The 23527-nt window shown below is 37.6% G+C and overlaps 13 protein-coding genes across 13 annotated transcripts; 6 read left to right on the top strand and 7 right to left on the bottom strand.

The window, feature by feature from the left end:
* Nucleotides 1-579: 579 nt before the first annotated feature.
* Nucleotides 580-918, bottom strand: SML1 (ribonucleotide reductase inhibiting protein SML1; the record flags this gene model as incomplete). The annotated part of the gene is made up of 1 exon (XM_003958914.1): nt 580-918. One exon carries the CDS (start codon nt 916-918, stop codon nt 580-582), a length of 339 nt encoding a protein of 112 aa, XP_003958963.1.
* Nucleotides 919-2439: 1521 nt separating this feature from the next.
* On the bottom strand, nt 2440-2661 carry KAFR0I00460 (uncharacterized protein; the record flags this gene model as incomplete). Its single annotated transcript, XM_003958913.1, has 1 exon — nt 2440-2661. One exon carries the CDS (start codon nt 2659-2661, stop codon nt 2440-2442), a length of 222 nt encoding a protein of 73 aa, XP_003958962.1.
* A 238-nt stretch (nt 2662-2899) lies between these two features.
* On the bottom strand, nt 2900-3436 carry KAFR0I00450 (uncharacterized protein; the record flags this gene model as incomplete). The annotated part of the gene is made up of 1 exon (XM_003958912.1): nt 2900-3436. One exon carries the CDS (start codon nt 3434-3436, stop codon nt 2900-2902), a length of 537 nt encoding a protein of 178 aa, XP_003958961.1.
* A 115-nt stretch (nt 3437-3551) lies between these two features.
* Nucleotides 3552-8336, top strand: NTE1 (lysophospholipase; the record flags this gene model as incomplete). Its single annotated transcript, XM_003958911.1, has 1 exon — nt 3552-8336. The coding sequence occupies one exon, from the start codon at nt 3552-3554 to the stop codon at nt 8334-8336; it is 4785 nt and encodes a 1594-aa protein (XP_003958960.1).
* A 104-nt stretch (nt 8337-8440) lies between these two features.
* OGG1 (8-oxoguanine glycosylase OGG1) lies at nt 8441-9553 on the bottom strand (the record flags this gene model as incomplete). The annotated part of the gene is made up of 1 exon (XM_003958910.1): nt 8441-9553. The coding sequence occupies one exon, from the start codon at nt 9551-9553 to the stop codon at nt 8441-8443; it is 1113 nt and encodes a 370-aa protein (XP_003958959.1).
* Nucleotides 9554-9939: 386 nt separating this feature from the next.
* PIF1 (DNA helicase PIF1) lies at nt 9940-12411 on the top strand (the record flags this gene model as incomplete). The annotated part of the gene is made up of 1 exon (XM_003958909.1): nt 9940-12411. The coding sequence occupies one exon, from the start codon at nt 9940-9942 to the stop codon at nt 12409-12411; it is 2472 nt and encodes an 823-aa protein (XP_003958958.1).
* A 213-nt stretch (nt 12412-12624) lies between these two features.
* Nucleotides 12625-13737, top strand: MFT1 (Mft1p; the record flags this gene model as incomplete). The annotated part of the gene is made up of 1 exon (XM_003958908.1): nt 12625-13737. The coding sequence occupies one exon, from the start codon at nt 12625-12627 to the stop codon at nt 13735-13737; it is 1113 nt and encodes a 370-aa protein (XP_003958957.1).
* Nucleotides 13738-13927: 190 nt separating this feature from the next.
* RPS1B (40S ribosomal protein eS1) lies at nt 13928-14695 on the bottom strand (the record flags this gene model as incomplete). The annotated part of the gene is made up of 1 exon (XM_003958907.1): nt 13928-14695. The coding sequence occupies one exon, from the start codon at nt 14693-14695 to the stop codon at nt 13928-13930; it is 768 nt and encodes a 255-aa protein (XP_003958956.1).
* Nucleotides 14696-15449: 754 nt separating this feature from the next.
* TEM1 (Ras family GTPase TEM1) lies at nt 15450-16145 on the top strand (the record flags this gene model as incomplete). The annotated part of the gene is made up of 1 exon (XM_003958906.1): nt 15450-16145. The coding sequence occupies one exon, from the start codon at nt 15450-15452 to the stop codon at nt 16143-16145; it is 696 nt and encodes a 231-aa protein (XP_003958955.1).
* A 123-nt stretch (nt 16146-16268) lies between these two features.
* On the bottom strand, nt 16269-18941 carry ORC1 (origin recognition complex subunit 1; the record flags this gene model as incomplete). Its single annotated transcript, XM_003958905.1, has 1 exon — nt 16269-18941. The coding sequence occupies one exon, from the start codon at nt 18939-18941 to the stop codon at nt 16269-16271; it is 2673 nt and encodes an 890-aa protein (XP_003958954.1).
* A 444-nt stretch (nt 18942-19385) lies between these two features.
* On the top strand, nt 19386-20528 carry SMA2 (Sma2p; the record flags this gene model as incomplete). The annotated part of the gene is made up of 1 exon (XM_003958904.1): nt 19386-20528. The coding sequence occupies one exon, from the start codon at nt 19386-19388 to the stop codon at nt 20526-20528; it is 1143 nt and encodes a 380-aa protein (XP_003958953.1).
* A 165-nt stretch (nt 20529-20693) lies between these two features.
* Nucleotides 20694-21841, top strand: ERV41 (Erv41p; the record flags this gene model as incomplete). Its single annotated transcript, XM_003958903.1, has 2 exons — nt 20694-20724; nt 20808-21841. The coding sequence occupies 2 exons, from the start codon at nt 20694-20696 to the stop codon at nt 21839-21841; spliced, it is 1065 nt and encodes a 354-aa protein (XP_003958952.1).
* An 83-nt stretch (nt 21842-21924) lies between these two features.
* On the bottom strand, nt 21925-23322 carry ITT1 (RBR-type E3 ubiquitin transferase; the record flags this gene model as incomplete). The annotated part of the gene is made up of 1 exon (XM_003958902.1): nt 21925-23322. The coding sequence occupies one exon, from the start codon at nt 23320-23322 to the stop codon at nt 21925-21927; it is 1398 nt and encodes a 465-aa protein (XP_003958951.1).
* Nucleotides 23323-23527: the final 205 nt, after the last annotated feature.

The raw sequence follows: 23527 nt of genomic DNA, 5'->3' as shown, positions 1-23527 counted from the left end.
CTCACAAAGGCCTTCTGCAACAATATGTATCTAGTACTGTACCAGAGACAGGATTCCACTATAGATTACCTACAACTTTGAATGTGTAGCAACAATCATCATCATCTTCACCATTGATAGAATTTCTTACTGTTAGAAATCTATATATATGTCGCATGGAGGGAAAAAAAAACCTGGCCCAAACAGGAAAAAAACGTGAGCTACTTCCATATTAGGCAAATACGGCTACATCAGGATATTAATTTCCCAATCAAGAAGGGGCTTTTCATTACCCGGAAAAATACTTTAGCCGGGTAATAACCCGCGTCAAACAATGTCCATCAAATTACCTAAATAGGAAATATAATGCCGATGAGCATGTATACAGAGTGTTGATGAATCGTTGTTTTATTTATATCTACAATGATGCTATAGATCTACATAAAGATGACTCTTTGTTTCTGCTTTCGTCTAATTTTCTTTTCTTTCTCAGGTTTGCGGTATCGTTACGATATCTTGAATATATTTAGAAATGTTTGTTAAAGATGTGTTGTTGTTTTCCCAATGATATTGATTGAAAGCTATCAAGAAGCTTTATATTTAAAATTCCATTTCTTCTAATTTACCAGATGCAAACATGGAAGAAAGATCAGAGTTTCTTAATTTGGCATCGACAGCATTTAATCTTTGATCGACATGTTCTTCCCACATTTCCAAAGTGGAACCAGATCTAGTAGTAGCATTCTTTTCCAACATTGGAGGTTCATTTTGCATTACTGGTAATGGGACTCTGTCGAACTTGAAATCGTCCAATTTTGCGGCAGCTTCTTTAGTTAAATTTGGAGATTGCATGACATGCTGTCTAATTCTGTCACTTGTAGCATTTAATTCCTTCAAGTATCCAGCTTTTTTTTGTTCTTCTTGGTGGTTGATAGGCATGATTTATAAGATGTCTTTGTATTGTTTAGGTTATTGTACAGAGGCTATAACCAAGAAAAATTTTAGATGAGACCAGGCACATGCGATCAATTTACGTATTTTTTACTCTCTTTATATAATATTTTTCCCCCCTGTCATTTTCTCCCATTGACTACATAACGGCTTTGTAAAAAATTGCTTTGTTGAAGAAAAAAAATTGTTAAAAAGTATAGTAAACAAAAAATAGTATGTGGGGTATGGGTTTTAATGTACACCTCAGACCAGCCGATGTAAACAAACGTGAAACATGATAATACTTCATTACAGTTTTAAAGTCCAGTGCAAGAGTATTTAACGACGACTGTGTCGTGGATAGAGCACCATCTTACATGCTAATTGTACGTGGGTAACGGTTATGAACATTGGCTTTGCAAATGGGGGGATTTTTCTGTGTGGAGTTCTGGAAAAACCCATGCACCGCATAATATACCGAACTAGTAAACAATTTGCTTTTTTTGGTAGTAACGTGGGAATGAGTGTCATATTGCTCATGGAGGAGGTTCATGCCAGCTGCTGCTGCATTCGAGGCATTGTATGATGAATGTGCATAATTGTTCTACAGCTATCCCTTGTACAAGCTGCATATAAGCGACAATACGTGCACTTGAAGTGTAATTAGTTCTGGCTCATTCCACCAAGCGACATCTCAATACTTTTACCATTGATATCAATTGCTTTCCCGCCCAACGCAAGTCCCTACAGTCATATGATATACTTAGCAATGTCATTTTATTTATAGAATACGTAAAAGATACTTAAATGGTTACACACCTTACACTTTGTTCTCATCTTCCTTTTCTCTTTTCAATTTTTCTTGTAACATGGGATTATCCTCCACACGAAGCTCCGGTGCCTGATAACCTGCCCTAATTCTAGCTCTCACTCTATCTCCCATATGAGCTAATTCATTATTGAAATCGGTCTGCCCGGACCCATAGTTCAAACCACCGACTGCTCTTTTATCTTTATTACCTTCTGTCATTTTTCTGTTAAGCGTATCGATTTTCCCATATTAGCAGTCTAACTGAAAGATTTCACTATCATAGCGCTATATATATATATATATATGTTTTACACCACAAGGGATACCTTGTTAGGTCATTAGTCAGGAGTAAGAAAAGAAACTTTAACTGGGGGTGTAATGCTCTTTGGGTTTGTCGAAGATTTACGTGTGAGACCCATCAATTGCACGTTGAAGAAGTCTGATATGGGTAATCCAGCGATAAAATACATTGTATGGACGTTGTTCCAGCTCCTTGGCCTTTTCAATTGCTTCCCACCCAGGGGTGTGCGACGGAAAATTCAAGAAAATGCCACACACCGTGGCATTTTGCGATTTCTGTCCGACAGAAGATTCCACATTCCCATTGCCACAAATTTTAGGCGAAAAAAAAAGTCAACCCTATTCAATCAAGTATATATTTGACGAAATTTTGATGAAAAATATAAATATGGTATAAAGATCGTTTATATATGGGGAAATCAAGCCTTGTTGGCAGCAGCCTTCTTTTGAGCTTCTCTTTCTTCAACCAACTCCTTTGGTAATAAGTAACCGTTAGAGACAGCGTTTCTTGTTCTAGTAGCTAAATTGTTGAAGTATGGAACTAAGATGTGGTCATCAGCGTATAAGTCCTTTTGTTGGTCAATGGTCATGTCATAAAGGTCCATGTTGGCTAACTTGCTCTTTTCTTCGGCAGATAACATTATTTTCTTTTGACGGTATATATGAGTGAGTGTATGTGGGATTGGCAAATTCAATTGATTTGTAATACAATATAGAAAGGGAAAGACTATCGAATGGATCAATCTACTGTTTCAACCTTGCGTCTCTTTATATACATCAGAAAGGAAAAAAAAAGAACACAAGATACAGAAAGAAATTGAAAGTAGCTACAAGAATTTCAATAGAAAAATCAATTAAATTAATCACGGCCTCGAGAAATCAATTCTTTTCTTTTTTTGCCTGCCTTCTAGTCGCCACTACTACCAGGACTGAGATTTCTGTAACCAGTAGAAACCAATAAGAGAGTATCTTCGTATTACGAAAGAGAAGTATACGCAAGAAATTTTTTTTGCCTAAACAGGTAATCCTACTACCGAGAAAAGGGGTTCCCCACTGCGCTTGTTTTGTGAGTGTCTTTGAGATGTCAAATGGCCACAAGAAGAAAAAAAAACCGTGGGAAAGGAATCGCCCTACGATTTTTCTCCCAAAAGGGGTGTCTCTGTGCGTCCGTGTCTTGTACAGGTCCTTGCTACGTTGATTTGTCAGCGGAGAAAATGAATCGTGGAAATAGCATAGCAACCAGAAAATCGCTGGCTGCAACCCAGACATATTCTCAAGCAGACAGAGTTGTGGTCGACCCACCCGACCCAACCCTATAATGGCCAAATTAGGGCTCAAAATAGCCCTAGTTTTCCGTCCCAAAAATTCGTCATAATCAAAAATATGTCCGGACTTCAACTGTGCATCATAGGCCATCAGATCCTAAGAACTTTCTAGAAATTGGTTGTAAAAGAAAACTGTTGCAACATCATATCTTTCGTAAGAAAGACACATCTTATATTTGATTAAGGAACTCATAGACCTTTATTCAATGGACAAGGATATGATGAATCTAACTTTGAAACATGTTGCCTTTCAAGATGATGTATCTAACGATTCAATAGTTAAGGCTTCTTTAAGATTGTCTTACGTTTCTGTCAAACTTCTAGTTGACTGCATAAAATTGCTGGTCATTGTAACATTTCATTTGGTATCAACTTTCCTGAAATTGCCCACATGGGTCTTTTTATCAGGTAATAGAGTTCAATTAACAATATCGTTCTCAGCCTTCATTGTTCTTATTGCTGTAGTAACCTATATTATTTATGGGATAGTAAGAAATAGGGTTTTATCACAATATAAGAAATTGACTCCGGATTTCGATGGAAGTTTTAAAAGCAATGTATTAAAGAAGAAGAAAGTCTCTCCAAAACATCCAAATGATGGTCACAAGAAAGAGAAGAAAAAACGTGCAATTGACATTGCAAATGAAACTTTTCTTTCATCCTATTTAGATGAATTCTTAAGCGCTATCAAGATATTTGGTTATTTAGAAAAACCTGTTTTCCATGATTTAACTAAGAATATGAAGAAACAAAAATTAGACGAAGGAGAAATACTTCTGTTGGGTGATTTAGATAGTTCGTTAGGATTTGCTATAGTCGTCGAGGGTACACTTCAGATTTTCCATGAAATAGATCAACAAAATGATTTCGACGATTATGAAAGTGAGAAATTTAATAATGGAGTAGATTTTGATTTTTCTTCATCGAAAAACTTAGCTAGTGAATTGATCTCAAGCACCTTGAATAAATCCGATATTGAATCTATAAGTTCAAGTGCCAGTTCTGATTTCACTGATGACTCAAATGATAGCTACCTGGGCAATTCCTCTAATGAGTACATCACTCTTAAGGGCGGACTAGGAAAATTCCAATTGTTGAACACAGTAAAATCGGGAAACCCTGTATCATCTCTCGTAAATATCTTGAATCTATTTACCTCACCAGTGAGAAGTAGTAATTCAAGTGGTAGCGATAGGTATGATTCAAATGATATTAATCAGGGACTAACAAATTATTCCTTGTCTGCAATGAAAAATGAATTGACGCAAACCCCAAGAGAAACTCCAGCATCAATATCCTCTCCATTAGATAAGCAAATTGCTGGTATTTTACCCTTGCAATACACACCACCTACAGTGGTGGCAAGGGCTGCTACTGACTGTACTATTGCTATTATACCGCCTCATGCATTTACAACATTAACTTCAAAATACCCACGTTCTACATCACATATCATTCAGATGATCCTAAATAAACTCTATCATGTCACATTTCAAACCGCCCATCAATACCTTGGATTAACTAATGAAATTATGACAGTTGAGCGCTCTTTAAATAAATCATCAAATTATGAGATACCTTATTATCTGAAAGAAGCAGCAATCAGAAAACTTAAACATTCCATTGAAAATGATACAGAACTTCCTCTAAGGAAAAACAAGGAATCGTATCAGGGCAAAATTCAAAGCCATAATCGCCATCGCTTTGTCTCACCTGATAATTCCAATGAAACAATCCTCGAACGCCCACCTCTAACCTCCTCATCTAGCAGAAAAAACGTAGCCAGTAGCTTTTTAAGTTCAAGACATGTTGTCTTAGATTCAAGAGACCACCTCAACCCAGGTGATCTATTGTCAAATGTTCCTCTTTCCAGAAAAGAGATTAATCTTGAAAAAGATGTTCAGAATAAACCTAGAGCTGTTAAAAGTGGGTCTAGTTCTACTGGTATTATATCTCCCGAGTCTAATGTCAGTAACATTAATGTGGTCAAGAATCCTCTTTCACCATCAATTTCCTCAGATAAGAAAAAGAATAAGCATAACTTCATATCTAGTAATTTGAATGCTACAACAACGTTTTCATCCACTCAGGATGAAACTGAAGAATCGGCAGTAAGGATGGCTTTGACAGAGGCCATGTTCAATTATTTAGGTATACAAAAAGATATTGTTACCAGTGACCTTGGGTCCAGCCTGCGCTCTAAAAGTAACTTTAGCAACGGCCTCACATCAACTCCTCATCGATCATCTGAACTATCACTGACCAACTCAGTGGCATCATATCATACTGGCTATCCTAACCTTAGAATTCTCCCCAGTAATTATGCTATTACTGCCCATAAAGTGAAAAAGGCCAAAAAGAAAGATTCATACAAGGAAGAAGTCCCATCAAATTTAGATTTCGAATCCGCCAAAAATGAATTTGCTCAAAATATCGAATTGTTGCATTTCAAGCAAGGAAGTATCATTGTTAAACAAAATTGTAGTGGAAAGGGCCTTTTCTACGTTATTTCAGGTAAAATCAAAGTTACAACATCCAGCAATTTTACAGAACAATCATTCGCAGCAACTAAGCCTACAGATTTGAAAGAAAATCGGACTCTCTACTATATCGAGACTGGTGGTATCGCTGGTTACCTTTCTTGTTTAGTAGGTTACAGGTCCTTTGTAAATCTAGAGGCTAAGACAGATGTTTATGTGGGGTTTTTAGCAAATGAGGTCATTGACAAACTATATGACAAGTATTTCCTAATATACTTGCATCTTGCAGAAAAGTTAACAAGTCTTTTGACTCCTAAATTGATGAAGTTGGACCACGCATTAGAATGGGTACACTTATCAGCTTCGGATATTTTGTTCAGACAAGAAGAACCAGCAAACGGTATATATGTGGTTCTAAATGGAAGGCTTAGACAATACCAAAGCCACGACAGCTTACTCGAGGAGAAATATGATGATGATGATGATACCTCTGAATCAAAAGGCAATGAGGATACTGTACTCACAGAGATACCTCAAGGTGAAAGTTTTGGCGAGGTTGAGGTTTTAACCGCTTCGAACAGACTGTCTACCATTGTGGCGGTAAGAGATTCTGAATTGGCACGGATTCCAAGAAGTTTATTCGAGTCATTGGTTTTAGAGCATCCATCTATTATGATCCGAGTATCTAGGCTGGTGGCAAAGAAAATAATGGGTCAGTATGATCCAATCTCGTCTTCCGATAGAATAACGTCAGAAAGGGGTTACAAATATGATTTTAATTTGACTATACCTTCAACACACGCACATTCCTACAATGTAGGTCAAACCAATCAGTTCGGTTTCACACCATATAGAACTATAACTATTATCCCTATCACACCAGGACTTCCGGTCGAATCGTTTGCCCATAAATTGGTGAATGCATTCAAGCAGGTTGGTCGTACTACTATAGGTCTGAATCAAAAGACGACTCTGCTACACCTTGGTCGTCACGCATTTGACAAACTAGCAAAACTAAAACAAAGTGGATATTTCTCGGAATTAGAGCAGTCATATGAAACTGTCGTTTATATAGCCGATACATCTGTGAATTCATCTTGGACTAAGACGTGCATCGATCAAGGCGACTGTATTTTGCTATTAGCTGACGCAAGGTCCCGAACTGATATCGGAGAATATGAAAAATTGCTATTAGAGTCGAAAACTACTGCCAGGACTGAGTTGATTTTGTTACATCCAGAAAAATATGTTGAACCTGGCTTAACTCAGAAATGGCTTAGATATAGACCATGGGTTCATTCACATCATCACATGCAATTTTTAGTGAATACCATGGAAGATGATACAATGGAAGACACGCCAGCCACAGGAACAGGTGTTGGCTTGATTGATAAGATTACTCAAAATGAATTTAGCAAAAAAACTCAACTGAATATTTCTAGGTTGTTACCTGATTCCATTAAAATGAAAGTAGAAAGCTTTTCTTCCAGATTTATGGGAAGAAAGAGACAATACTATAGTTCTATACACTCTCATAAAAGCGATTTTTTGAGACTTGCAAGAATTTTATCAGGACAGGCTGTTGGATTGGTGTTAGGTGGTGGTGGTGCAAGAGGCATCAGCCATTTGGGTGTTTTACAGGCACTAGATGAATTAGGAATTCCAGTCGATATTATTGGCGGTACCTCAATCGGATCTTTTATTGGTGGCTTATATGCGAAAGATTATGATGTAGTTCCAATTTATGGCCGTATCAAAAAGTTTGCCGGTAGAATATCTTCAATTTGGAGAATGATTTCAGACTTAACTTGGCCAGTCACTTCTTATACTACTGGACATGAGTTTAACCGTGGTATTTGGAAAACATTTGGAGATACTAGAATCGAAGATTTTTGGCTCCAATATTATTGTAATTCGACTAATATTACAGAATCGGTACAAGAAATACATTCATTTGGATATGCATGGAGATATATTAGGGCCTCCATGAGTCTAGCTGGTTTACTTCCTCCTCTAGAAGAGAATGGATCAATGCTTTTAGATGGTGGCTATGTTGATAACTTGCCAGTGCTAGAAATGAAAGCAAGAGGCTGCGACACGATATTTGCCGTAGACGTTGGTTCTGTAGATGATAGAACTCCAATGAAGTATGGTGACTCGTTGAATGGATTCTGGATTGTTTTCAATAGGTGGAATCCCTTCTCTTCGCATCCAAATATCCCAAATATGGCCGAAATCCAAATGAGACTGGGTTACGTCTCCTCAGTTAATGCGTTAGAAAAAGCAAAACAAACCAAAGGAGTCATATATGCTAGACCACCTATAGAAGGTTACAATACGTTAGACTTTGCCAAATTTGAAGAGATCTATAAAGTAGGCGCCGCTTATGGAAGAGCTTTCTTTCAAGAGTTGATTCAAAGCGGCAAAATGCCCTACATACCAGGTTCCAAAAACAGTTTAATGGAACCAAGGGCTTCCGAATTACTGTTACAAAGAAGAAACAGTATTTAATATGGCATACTGCACTGAGATTAATATAAATATATATATATATATATCTAAAATTAATGCATCTTATGAATATATAGCGGTTTATTTTGACACTGCGTATCGTTTTAAAGCTTTTTTATTTCCGACGTTACAGTTTCAGTCTTCACTCTAGAGAGTCTCTTGTTTTCTGTATCTACTTCTTCCACCCCTGATCTACGCCTCTTAATGTTCTCATTCGTGGTAACACCACTTGCGCCGCCAATTTCCTTGAAGAAGAGCAAACCCTGCGCCCAACCAGCATATCTTCCCCATTTTTTTGTAAGCTGCAGACCTATATAATCCAGTTCAAGATTAATCTTTTTTTTAGTAATGGGAAGTTGACTATACGTTTCTCTAAGCTTGGAGATCTCCATCTTACTGGCACTTATTTGGTAGTCCCTTTTAGCAATTCTTCCAACGTGGACGTCTACGGGAACAACATGATCCATACGCAGCCCCATCAGACAGACACAGTCTGCTACTTTAGGTCCCACACCACTGAAAGACATTAGAGTCTCTTTTACTTCTCCGATTGATTTTGTTTCCATCAAGTTCTTGAAATACTCTTGATCAGTCGAAAATCCTTCGGCCTTCTTTGCTAATACAATTTTCTTTGCAGTTTCAAGGATATACTTGGCCCTGTATCCAAACCCCAGCTCTCTTAATTCCGCTTCAGTGGCCCTTTTGACAAGGTCCTCACTTGTTGGGAAAGAGTAGAATTGCAGTGAATCAAATTCGTCAAGTTTGTTCCCATAATATGAACATAAATTATGACACATTTTTGTAATTCTTGAGATATTATTATTGCTAGAGCAAATGAACGAAATCAAAGTTTCCCAAGGTTCTTGACCCAGAATTCTTATACCTTGTGAAGGCAAACCTTTAAACTTACTATCACTGGGAATCCATTCATTGGCATGCACCTCTGCTAAATCCACTTCAAGCCTAAAATAGTCTTCTAAGTGCTTACCCAACACGTTCATCTCACATACGTTTCCAACAGATGCGTACTCTATGGTGTTTTCGTCTTGCTGTTTCAAAAGAACAATGCAATATTCAGAGTAACTTCCGACCTTCATACTGGTAGCATAGTAATCCTTATCCGCATGGAAAATCCACCTGAAACTCTGTCCAGCATGCAGAACATTCTGGAGATTCAAGTGCTCCCTTTTCACCCGCAATTTACCGAACTGGAGCATAGCTTGTCTTAGCACTATCAATTGTTAAATGGGATGCTCATCGCATCGAACTTTTCATAAATCTGACTTGAAAATCTCAATCGCGTGAACGAATCAAGACGCGTGAAGTGTTATAATATGAGTTTCGATAAGAATTGCTAAGACCATCTTCACAAGTTAATGTTGCGGTAATATCCTCAAGGTAGCAGTATTTGAAAGGTTCTCAGACTTATTGATAGCATATTGCAGTTTACCTTCTGTTAGCTGTTGAATTTTTATTATTTTTTTGTATTTGATCAAATGCGTATATGCTCTATTGGACAAGGCAACTAATCAGAAGACCGCTTATTCGCACGAAGTTTCCTTATCCTTTTCCTAGATCATTTGCGCTCCAACTAATACCTCAAATGACCCATATTAGAGCTGCATCGTCTTTGGAAAGTACTCCAATAAATGCAAACAAGAAACCAAAACTAACGTCTCATGAGCTCAGTGAGTTAGCTGATATGCTTTCCGATTCCGATGACTGGGATGGTAATATCCAACCAAATGTCCATAGCCCTCTTGCAAATCGTGTCAGACAAGTGGTGCCGTCCAGTTTCGTCATTCCACAACCGGAGGGAAAGAAACCAGGTTGGACTGGTGAAAAGATTTCGGATAGTGTCATAGAGCTTTTAGATTCAGATAGTTCTACGACGTCACTTAACGTTGTTGTAGAGAATGCTCCAACTTTTTCCAATGACGTAAAAGTAGAAGATATGCTGGAAGCATCCTTAAGAGAGAGTAGACCACATTTTGAACAGTCAAGTTTTAATTATGGATCAATACCGGACAAAATCAGCATTCCTACCAACAAGGGATCTCCATTAAATAACAACATTTCAAGCAATGAAGTTAACAACAGTGCTCTCTCTGATGAAAGAAGTATTGAAATTTTACAAGAACAGTCAAAATTGACATTTGGCAATAAATTCACTTTACTTACCCAAGCACCCACATTTACGAACTCTGACGATATAGATGAGAGACCAAAACTGCCGCCAAATGTCAAAGTCAAGATTCCCATCCGTCTTAGTAGGGAGCAAGAGCATATAATTGATTTGGCTGAAAAAGGGTACAATATTTTTTATACAGGTAGTGCAGGTACAGGTAAATCTGTTTTGCTGAAAGAGATGATTAAACGCCTTAAAAGTAAATATGGTGCTGAAGAAGTAGCAGTTACAGCTTCTACCGGTCTGGCAGCATGTAACATTGGTGGGTTTACAATCCATTCTTTTTCAGGCGTTGGATTAGCTAAAGGTGACGCAGATAGATTATATAAGAAAGTTCGAAGATCGAGAAAACATCTTAAACGTTGGGAAAATATTAGCGCTTTGGTTGTAGATGAAATTTCCATGATTGATGCAGAATTGCTCGACAAACTAGACTACATTGCCCAGAGGATAAGGAAAAATCACTCCCCATTTGGCGGTATTCAATTAATTCTTTGTGGAGATTTCTTCCAATTACCACCTGTATCCAAAGATCCAGAAAACCCAACAAAATTTGCCTTCGAATCAAAGGCATGGAAAACAGGTATTCAATTAACTATCATGTTACAAAGAGTGTTCAGACAACAAGGTGATACCAAATTTATTGAGATGCTCAATAAAATGAGGCTCGGACAGATCGATGAGGATACGGAAAGAGAATTTAAGAAGCTTAGTCGACCATTACCAAACGATGAAATTATCCCCGCCGAACTGTACAGTACTAGAAATGAGGTTGATAGAGCCAATAGCGCTCGCTTAACTCGTCTCCCTGGTAAGGTTCATACTTTCAATGCTATCGATGGTGGTTCTTTAGAAGACCAAGAACTCAAGGAAAAATTGCTTCAGAATTTTTTAGCACCCAAGCAGCTTCATTTAAAAGTTGGTGCTCAAGTGATGATGATCAAGAATATAGATGCCAAATTAGTGAACGGTTCCTTGGGGAAAGTTATTGATTTTATCGATGCAGACACTTATATGTTTTATAACAACTTAATATCCAATCCGAGACATCCCGTAAAGGACCTAGAGAGAATGGTTCATAACCCCTCCTATTTGCATGAACTCAAAGAGATGATGACAGATGAAGAAGAAGCAAATCAAAAGAGACAAAAATTGGTTAAAGATAAATTTTGTCAAACTGAGCCAGAGAATTCTATGGAACCCCTAGGATCCAGTATCTTTGAATTCTTGGATAAGGAACTAGGTAGTGACCCCGAGGTGAAACAAAATTTGGCCAGAAAGAAAGCTCTGTTGAGACAATTACATAATAATTCATCTGGAAGAAGACTGCCTTTAGTTCGTTTCAAAACTTCAGACTTGGCCACTAGAACAGTCCTGGTAGAGCCCGAAGATTGGGCTATAGAAGACGAACATGAAAAACCTATTGTCTCTAGAATCCAGCTCCCTCTCATGTTAGCATGGTCATTATCGATTCACAAATCACAAGGCCAAACTTTACCGAAAGTAAAAGTTGATCTCAGGAGAATCTTTGAAAAAGGTCAAGCATATGTGGCTCTCTCAAGAGCAGTTTCAAGAGAGGGACTACAAGTTTTAAACTTTGACAAAAATAGAATCGGCGCGCACCAGAAGGTGATAGATTTTTACATGACACTAGTCTCTGCAGAACATGCTTTGAAACAAGCTGATATTAAATGTGCAGAAACCACTGTCAAACCTATATCCGAATCGCGGTTTGCACCGAAGACGACAAGAGCTGATAGAATCATTAGTGGGAATAGAACTAATAGACAGCTGCCACTTCTCGACATAAAAAACATGCTGTTGAAACGCAAAGATTCCCCAACAAACCCAGAAGATACACCCTTTACTCAGGAACAATCATTATAAACTACATACTGAGATGACAAGTCTTATATATATATATAATTTGCATTAAAATGACAAAACACCATATTCCTATACTGTCTTTTTCTTTGTTAAGCGAAAAAATAACTAAAGCTTGTATAATTTTTTCAGTACTTTGAGTATCACAGCTCTAAGAAAATTTATTGTGAAGGAGCAGCTGATTCAGTGGAAGATCATTGTTTAAGATCACTAAATATGCCTCTTACAAATGTCCAAGTGAACCAGGTAAAGAAAAAAGTGCATTACAGTGAGCAAGATGGTGCCTTTAACAAGTACGTTGACGTTATAGGCAGAGTGACGAAACTTTCTGACCAGATATTGAGAGGCCAACTTCCTGAACCAAGTGCAGAAGAAGAATCTGTGTTAAGTGGAGAGAAGATCAAGGCTCTTAAGGAAACTGCTCAAGTCCGACTACTGGAAATTCAGTCATCGATAGAGACTAAAAAGATAGCTTCAGAGCATTGGCAACAATCGTATGAACAAATGAGGGATTCTGTAGATGCACAAGCTAAGGAAGCTTTACCTCAATTGAAGAAGATACAATCTAGATTAGGCGATCATATCTACAGACTACAAAGGATGTATGACAGTGTCCATCTATTGAATAAGGAAATGGAAGCTCTATCACGAGGCAAGACATCTATATCAATTTCACGTGAAGAATGGGATAAAGAGCTTGGTGTTAGCCTAACAAATAAGTTGATCGAGAGTAACTATTTGAAAACTGATAATAGTAGATCAACAAGTAGTGAGAAGAAATATCGCGTGTACGATGATTTTTCGAAGGGGCCTAGAGAAGTTAAACACATCAATGATTCGATGAAATCTGATATTGAGAAGTTATCAAAGGAGTTAGTGTCCTATAAGGGGAAATGGTTGAAAGACGCTAATGTATTCAGTAAGATTACCTCCATTTTACAAGAGGAAATGAGCAGAAGAAATGATGAAAGATCGCAAGAAGAAGAACCTGAATTGGCGGAGGATTATATGGATGATTACGAAGAAGATGAGGAAGAAGAAACAAAAGCAAAGTATAAGAGGCAAAATGACTTTGAGCAAGAAAATAGTGAAGGTTCTTATGATGATAATATTGATGAAGAATCGGAATTTTCAAAAGTGGAAACAAATGATAGTGATGAGGATTTTGAGGAACTTCAGGAAAGCGAAGAACAGATGGGCGATGAGCAAGATGATGAAATGATCGTTGACGAGGAGGATGATGATGATGTTCAAGGAGCTGTTGAGGACGAAGACAAACCGCTCCCAGACATGGAAAGTAATATTGACATAGATAACGTCGACACATGAACCTTTTATTTATTAAACATGTATATTTATTCTTTATAATCACTATTTTTAGTACCCTTCATTGTAGATAAATATACACCACAATTCTAAACGTGACTTCAGCCATCTATAAAAGTTAATTTAATATATTTATTGGTTAAAACTTGTACATGTAAAAAATAATGAGTATATATTATTTTATTTATTTGATTTACACAGTTTCTAAAACTTCATCTTTGAAACCAGCAACCTTCTTACCCTTTTCTTCACCAGAACCTTCACCGTGTAAAGCTAATAAGGAACCTAAATCGAATTTTGGTTGTTTTAATAACTTAACCTTTCTGATGTGAACGTTTTGTAATGGGAAGATGTCCTTGGTAGCGTTTTCAATTTCCTTGTTAATAACTTCTGGAATTAATTTGGAAGTCAATTGAGCTAAAGTGGAGTTTTGAACTTCTCTAGTTAAGATTTCAGAAATAACCTTTCTGATAGCTCTGATGTGAGAAGATTGAGCGTAAGCAGTTCTCTTAACTTGGTTAGCTTGCTTTCTGGTGAAGGCAATGGCGAAGACTCTTAAGACGTAGTCATCAGAAGTCTTGACGGTGACATTGGCTTCAATTAAAGTTTGCCACTTTCTGACCATAGATCTTAACTTGTCAGTGGTGAAGTCCATACCGTGGAAGTTGGTTAATAAGTTCTTACCTTGAACTTCATCAACTCTTAATTTAACCTTTCTGAAGGAGTGATCTTCAGAACCTTGTAAGTCGGCTAAACAAACTTCGACAACTCTGCCCTTTAAGGCATCAGCGGCGTTCTTTAAACCGGTGGACTTGTTGACTAAGGTCTTACCAACATTTCTGTTTTCAAAAGTGGATGGGGCCTTGATATCAAACCATTCCTTTCTGGTGAATGGGTCAACAACCTTCTTCTTTAAACCCTTCTTACCCTTGGATAATCTCTTATTCTTACCAACAGCCATGATTAGTCTAAATCGGTATACTTGTGTGGTTTCGTAAAGATTCTATATTGGGACAAGGACAAGATATACTCTATAAATCCAAGCTTAATCATTTTAGCAGTATTACAAAATACTAGAGTGCGTTCCTTACGCATCCCGACGGACTGCTTCCCAGTACAAAATTTGTCAAGAATTGCGATGGTGCCGCAGGCCGTCTTCTCTGCCTAGGAATCCGTCTCGCGAGCGTAGCATCCCCAGCCTAGGATGAAGTTTCAGCAGGCGCTGTGGGACGTTCTTTCCCAGTAAATTTCGGAGCCACCCTGATGCGGGAACTAGATTTCTCAGTCCAGGGAGAGCAAACCTCCCGTCCCGTTGGAAGTTTCCCTCCCTCCTGCGCGGCGTCCTCCACGCTGCTGAAAGCCGCCCGCGCAGACTGAAAAATTCTGGAAAAGTTTTCCCGAAACTTCAGGAATTTTTTTTGCAAAAAATGAAAATGAAACATAGAATGTCTGGGCTCTAAACTGTATGTATGGGTGGAAGTCGAGAAAACAGTCAAAGTCTGAATTCTGGCAATTAAGTCCCGAATGGGAAATTTCTCTATATGGAGAAAATCCCAAAAGAGAAAAAATTGTAAACATTGAAAATGGCAAGACCTTCGGAAGGATCTTTGGTAGTGGTAACAGACGTATTAACATATATTGCTAGGACTGACTATAGAGAGTTGTGGTCAGGTAAACAGGAGAATTGACAGGTAGTTGCTGTGGGAGTGTTAATAATGGTAGCTTCTGAAGAGCATGAAAAACATCAGCAAATTCCTTTTGTACGAAATCAGGTTGACATCCAAGTCGGTTTGGTAGGTGATGCTCAGGTTGGCAAGACTTCTTTAATGGTGAAGTATGTTCAAAATATCTTCGACGAAGAATACACTCAGACATTGGGTGTCAATTTTCTGAAACGTAAAGTGAATTTACGATCTACGGATATTGTCTTCTCTCTGATGGATCTCGGTGGACAACGTGAATTCATTAATATGCTGCCCTTGGCAGCCGTAGGTTCCGCAGCTATTATATTTCTCTTCGATTTGACTCGACCAGAGACGCTGGAATCTGTAAAGGAATGGTATAGACAAGCATATGGGCTCAACAATCAGGCTATTCCAATACTGGTCGGCACTAAATACGATCTGTTCATCGACCTCGACGAAGAGTACCAAAGGCAGGTTTCGAAAACTGCATTAGATTATTCAGAAGTAATGGATGCACCGTTGGTTTTTTGCTCGACGGCAAAATCAATAAATATACAGAAGATCTTCAAAATTGCTTTGGCCAAGATCTTTAGCTTAACCTTAACTATCAGTGAAATTAAAGACACTGGGGACCCTATACTCTTGTACAAACGCTTCGGTAGCAAACTTTCGAAGAATAAATCATCTCCTTCATCATCAACTAAATTAAAGACCCCTCGTGCATGAATAATCCTTCCTTTCATTGTAATGGAACCTGTTCGCCAACTCTATCCCTTCTATACAAGTATTCCTCCCATATAGTATTGCATTTCCTTTATTAGATATTCTGATATATACACAAACATATGTCTACAACCCCTTCAATGTTTCATCCTGCTCGATAGCCCTCAGGACATCTTCCTCCGATATGTTCAATCTGACACAGCTTATTCTTTCATTCTTCATGTTTTGCCTTATGAGAACACCGGCTTCTATTAACTGTCCCATTACAAAATCCCACGATATTATTCTAAGTTGTTCAGAAACATTAGCTCCTCCCTTTTGATATAGGGCCTCTGCAATTCCTAATATAAATTTATTGTTGCCATTAACATCAAGTACTAGTTTAATCTCATCTACAACGTCCCCTAGCGATTGTTCCTGTAGTCCCGTCTTTTTAGCCAAATTTAATAATGCATGAAGAAATAATTTTGCAGTGAATGACAATCTAGTGATAAATGTTGTGGAATTTGTATTGATGGTCTCATTAAGTGCCTTCATTATATGACTAATCTGGACTGTCTGTGCTTCAACTTCATTCCCATCGACGTCCGTCTCCTTTTCTTCAGGGGTATCATCATCGCCGTCTACTATCTTTTGTCCGTCATAAGCATATCCATGCTTTGCCATATAACGCTGTTCTGCAATTTCTACTGCCCTTTTGCAAACCTTCAATGCTCTTCTTGCATCACCACTGACACTCGCAACTTTTCTCGATGCAATTTCAATGGCATCAGTACTCATCTTAAGACGAACTCTCTTGATACCAGGTGGTAATTTATTTTCGATATCTTGTTCTTCGTCTGCATTTTCAATCAGATGTGCGCTACCTGTCCTTGTGTCAACATAAAAATATGAGTTATTTAGACCTTGCAATCTGAAATCGATAATATTTTTCAATTCTTCGTGTGTATACCCACTAAACATGATTCTTGTAAACCCGATTCTGGATGAAACTTTGTTACCTAATTGACGCTCCGGTAGATCCATTGTATTAGCAACAGCTATAACTATCAGATTTGCATTTTCATATGTGGTCCAGTTGAAAAAATTGTACATGATATCTTGATTTTTATTGATAAGGGCATCTAGTTCATCTAATAAGACGACAATTGGACGTTTTTTTACCTTGGGGACTTTGCTAAAATAAAATTCTAATGATTCCATTGCAGCACCCCAAGTAAGCCTTTCACCAGAGATTCTGTTCCACAGCACTTCATAACTGTCAGTTGGTTTTACCATTTTAAGCCCGTTGATTTCTACGTAATGAAATACAGGTAATTCCTCCTGTTGGACTGAATATTGCAATTCTCTGATAACCTCTCTGACAGTCAATGTTTTACCCACACCCGGAGTACCTGCTACATATACTGTAGTTGCAGAACCAGATTCAATAGCGCTGTACACGCTCAAATATATAGATGCAAATTCATTTTCACGTGCTGGTAGGTAATCATCAAAATTACCAGCTTTCACGATTTCCTCTTTACCATGAGATGAGTACAATTGTTTCTTAACTTTTGAAAAAATAGTCTCCACAATTTTATGCTTTTTTGTTGTATTTAATTTAGTTTCTAATTCATGAAAGATAGCTTCTGTTGATTTCTGGTTGAATTCAGCAAGTTTAGTTAAATCTGGTACATCTTTGATTGATTTATACCTTTTGGAAAATGGCGTATACTTCTTTTTAGCACGAGCAACGTTTTTCTTCGTAAATTTTCTGATCATTGGTGCTTTCACCTTGACGGTTTTGGGTGCATGAGGGACCTTAAGTGTAGGAGTGTCGCTTTTAATCTTTTTAGGGCGACCTCTTCTTTTTCTAATGGACTTTTCTTCTTCTTCCACAACATCACTAATGTCTTGGTTTTCGCTTTCATCGTCTGCATTTTCACTTAGATCTTCATCTGCATCTTCTTCATCCTCGTAGTCGACAACTTCCGAATCGTCAATCGCATCACTATTGTCATCTTCATCTTCTCCAGAATCAAATTCACTTTCAAAGGAACTATCACTTTCAATTTTAATCTTTTTCAATTGAGGTTGCCCTTTCGAGACAGTTCCTTTCTTCTTTCCAGTACTCTTGATATTATTTGAGGATTTACTTTGAGGAAATAGAATATCCTTAAAGTGTTCTTCTGCCTCTTTTGGTTTCATATTTTGAACGGTTTCTTTCTCTACCGCCATATCTATTGGAACAAAATGACTACCATCTGGTAAACATATATATCTAACAAAGAAATCTGTGGAAGCATTCTTTTTAGTCTTGGGATCAATCCAGCTGCCCATATCCATAATATTAGCCAAAGAAACAAAATCTGTTAGTTGTAGTTCGTTATGCTGTAGAGCGAAGAATAGTTCTTTCTTATCTAGCTCATCCTCTAGCAACTTGGCAAAATGTCCTTCAGGTTCAGTTGATTCCAACACTTTTGGATGGAACTGCTTATAATAGAGTTCAGCATCGAGCTCGTGCCATTTTAAGTAATTAAAAGCCCACACTTCCACCAAATTGTTCAGAGTATTGAGTCTGATATCAAAAATGAAATATACGGTAACTTCGCCATCATTATCGCTCGCATCTCTAAATATAACATTGTCACCACATCCAAATTGGACAGCATCTGATTTTCTTCTTAGATAATGCCTCTCAATGCCTCTACCCCTTCGAGAACGTCGACTATGGGTATCATCATCACCGATTATATTTCCATTTTGGTCCTTCGTTATGATCTCCCAGCCTTCTAACTCCTTATTAGACTTTGCCATTGAAAATACCTCCGGTCAATTGATGTCAGACAGAGTTCAGAGCGAAGCTTTCTTGGGCCAGATATGCTTTGTCTATCGATTAGATGTTTTTGTTGTTATACTTTTCTGTTACTGATCTCGAAAAAAACATACATATATTTGTAGATGCCAGTAAAATGACAGCGCCGTAAACACACTTATCACATGTAGTACCGAGGGCTCAATATGAGCTAATTGTAAGCATTGGGCCTCACAGTGTGAATCCTCTTGTAATCTTTTGGCTTTACACTGTAACTTTTCATGTCAGATAATGCCTTTCCAAGAAGAAGTTTGGCGACAAGATGCATCTTTTTGACAACTGACAAGATTGTATTCTTTGTGGAATGTGAATATTAGGATTGATATTTAATCTTGCATGCCCTTTTTCGGGATTAGAAGCAATTGTAAGAGGTATCATTGATGTTGATGTTCTTTCTATTCAAAAAGCTCTTAGTATGGTCTGTGCTTTTGTCCTTAACGTTGACCCAGCTCCTTCTGTACTTACCGAACCTCACATGCACATCCACGAGTACACTACCGGTTTGTACACCACAGTTCAATTTTGCCATTGTCGGTAGCTCCACAACTGCAAAGGAGTTTATTGGCAGCATTCGACAATTTTTGAAGCTGTTGTCGTATTTGACAATCGATATGGGATGGTCTAACGAGCTGACAGACTCAAGTATATACGATGATGCTAATCTAATAGACACTTTCAGTGCCGATAATGTTTACAATGTGAATTATTTTGGTTACTGTAAGAGAAATGCCACTAAAACAATATATTGTATGGGGAGTGGCGACGCTGGAATGGATATACTGGGAGTACTAGTAAGAGACATCGGTAGTCAATTGAGCAAACTCTCGACAGTCCATGAGAACAATACCGTGTTGCTGAGCAATTCAATGGTATTTACATATCATCTGGCCCTAAAATCTTTACGAGCCTTCTTCAAGAAGAATCAGGCAAAGGACAATTTCCTCTCTAGTTTACTGATTGGAGATGTTGGAAATGATGGGAAATCAGGCTATGTCCCCAAGAGTTACGATAAAGGCGTAGAATTTGCTTATTCTCTAATGAAATTTAACCAGATTTATTTCTATTTTCAAACGTTTGAAATGAGTATGAGTTGTCTCTACGTGATTCTAATCTTCATCTTTGGCACTACAATATTCCTAAATTTAAAGATCAAATTACTCACCATCCCACTAAAACTTGTGACACTCGTTTTATTACTCGCATCGACAGTTACATTCTCAGTGACGGGATTATATCTCGTGGCACTGAAAGCCATGGAACCCCCTGACACATCTCAGCAGGTGGCCGAGCCAGATTTCAAGTGGGGACTACTAGAAATTTCTGTGGGGTCTGGCTTCATCATAGGCTTCGTACGCTATTTCATACAATTCTTCATGTGCATCATAACTTTCATATGTGTCAGACATTATAAAACGAGCTCTAAAGAAGATAAAAAATCCCTTCAAAAGGAGAATCCCAATTACATGGTTGAGTCTCCAATTAAGAGTGTTCCCAACTACCGCTACAAAGGTCCATCACTCTCTGTATAGAATAGATTCCTGGTCAAATCTGTTCAGTAGTTGTTTTATTCACTTGGCACCTCATCGCGAGAGATATATCTAGATGAAAAAAAAATCTTTACACGTTATACAGAACTATGTATACAGTAGACATTTATATAGTACAATTCACAGTCAAATAACGCATAAACTATCATGGCTGGTCTCAGAACATTTGATGCTTTTCGTATGTTGATCTTTCTCACCATCTGTTCATAATGTATACAGCTGTAATCTTACTAACAATTTTAATGAAAAATCCATTTACAGCGAAAACGGAGGAGGAATATCAAAAGAAATCATCTAAAGGTGGTCTTTCTTCATTACTTACATACTTCTTCCTAATATTCATAGCATGGACCGAATTTGGTAATTATTTTGGCGGTTATATAGATGAACAATACACCGTCGATCCAGAAGTCAAAGAAGATATTCAAATAAATATGGACATTTTTGTAAATATACCATGTAAATGGTTACACATTAACGCAAGAGACATGACATTAGATAGAAAACTTGCTGGTGAGGAATTGAAATTGGAAGATATGCCATTTTTTATCCCATTTGATACAAGAGTCAACGATATTACTGAAATTGTCACACCTGAATTAGATCGAATTTTAGGAGAAGCTATTCCAGCAGAATTTAGAGAAAAAATTGATATGAGACAGTTTTATGATGAAAATAACCACGATGAAACAAAACATTTTGTACCGGAGTTTAATGGATGCCACGTCTTTGGTTCAATACCGGTAAATCGTGTCACTGGTGAATTACAAATCACTGCAAAGGGTATGGGCTATCCAGACCGTGAAAAAGCACCAATCGATGAAGTAAACTTTGCCCATGTTATCAACGAATTATCATTTGGTGATTTTTATCCATATATCGATAATCCTCTGGATAACTCAGCAAAATTTGATCAAGAAAATCCTATCTCCGCCTATGTTTATCACATGAACGTCATTCCCACTATATATCAAAAACTTGGAGCAGAAGTGGATACTAATCAATATTCAGTCAGTGAGTACCATTACACCGAAGCTGATAATGCCATTAGGAAAGCTGGTAGGGTGCCGGGTATTTTTCTCAAATACAATTTCGAACCACTTTCTATCGTAGTGACAGATAAGCGTCTCTCCTTCATCCAATTTGTAATTAGATTGGTGGCAATTCTGTCATTTATTGTATACATCGCATCCTGGTTGTTCATTTTAGTGGATACTGCCTTGGTTGCCGCCATGGGCCCTAAGTGGTCGCTACGCTATCAACCATCAACTAAGCCGCAAGGTATACTGGAGTAATTATTGACTTACTTACTTCTCTAAGTGTTTATATAACAATATAGTTTATTGATTTTAGTTGAATATTATATCAAGGTCTATTTTTAGTCAGCACCTGGCATACCTTCGAATAATCTGCCATAGCAACTACATCGTGGATCTCTGAAATGTTTGTAACAATCATCCACAAACAAAGATACACCACACAGGTAGCAGAATAACGTCCCGCATACACCACATTTCATTCTATTACAACCTTCACTTCTTTGAACAACACATCTACATTTTGGACAACGCTGTAACTCGCTGCCATCTTCCGCAATAGCCATATCTAACAACTTTTCAGCCATATATTCGTTTACCTCCAATTCAAGAGCTCTTTTCCCAAATCTTGTCTCCAGTAGTTTCCTCTTTCCCCCGTCACTATTTGGATCATTTGTATCTTCAATGTACTCCTCCAATAGCTCTACAGGAATGGTCACTTTACTACCACATTTGTTGCTGTAACCGTGCCATGAATGAAGACAATCAAAACAGAATATAAAGTCACAGTTTTTGCACTCAATCATTGGATCGTCTAAATCTTCTTTTACACACCAGTTGTCGCACCTTCTACAAGTCACGCAAGCATAAGGTGAGTGTTTTGATAATTTTGTGGCCACTTGCTTGTAAAACAGTCGCTTGTATTTTAAACAGTCCTCTTTACTTAGATAGTCTTCAAAGAATTCGAACGGTATATCAGGCGTAAAAAGGGCTGCTTTCATCGATTGATAATCTTCGAATTTATCAAGGTCAATTTCATTCATTTTGCACTCAGGGCATCTAACATTTGAAATACGACCTTCGTTGATCATTGTCGAGTAATATGAGTGAACACAACCCGTACAGAGGTAATGGTGAGCACCGCATGGTAGTTCAATCATTTCTTTACCCTTTTTAACTTCCATACAGATACAGCAATTATAGTTCTTTCTATTCATGATTTCTTTGTTAAGAACTGAAAGAATATTTTCAAACAGAGAATACTCCTCATTAGATTCACAAACCCTTTTAAACTCTGGGAACAGTAATTTGGCAAGGTCGTCAAGCAAAAAACCAAATATTAGCATGAGTACCGGAGTATAAGAATCATAATCGTCCGAAGTTGGATCAGTCAAACTATCGAATTCAGTATGCAATTCTTCATATATTTTCTTCTTGTCAGAATGTGACATCCAGGATGATCTAATATTCAGTTGAATGCTATTTTGGAAATCTGGATAGCCATCCGCATCAATACGGAACTCCAGCAGATTACCAGGCAGCTTTGATAGAGAGAGAGTTCTGCTATTGTACTCTACCATCAAGTCCTTTTGTGGCATTAGTATATCGAACGGTAGCTCACCCACTATCTCACCAGAAGCATTATTTATGAGAGATTCATGATCCACATTCAGCTTCAGTTCAGGATACATATCTTTCAAGATATGGAGATCCGCTCGTAAGTTAGATTCTTCAGTCATAAATACCTTACCTTCACAAATTAATTAGCATAGTACTAACTTTATTAGCAACAGCTTCTTGTTTTCAAACCTAGCTCATCACTTTTAAAATTTTGAAAGGTTTCCAAGATATTTTATTTAAATTTTTCAATTTCTGAATACCTGATACAAACTGCTAAACATAAAAAATCTCAGCTGTCTGGAACTTTGGAAGAAATGTCAATCA

The sequence above is a fragment of the Kazachstania africana genome, chromosome 9, assembly GCF_000304475.1.
Source record: "Kazachstania africana CBS 2517 chromosome 9, complete genome".
Classification (NCBI taxonomy): Eukaryota; Fungi; Ascomycota; class Saccharomycetes; order Saccharomycetales; family Saccharomycetaceae; genus Kazachstania; species Kazachstania africana.
Note: the sequence above shows the minus strand (reverse complement) of the source record. Positions and strands in the feature narration are given on the sequence as shown.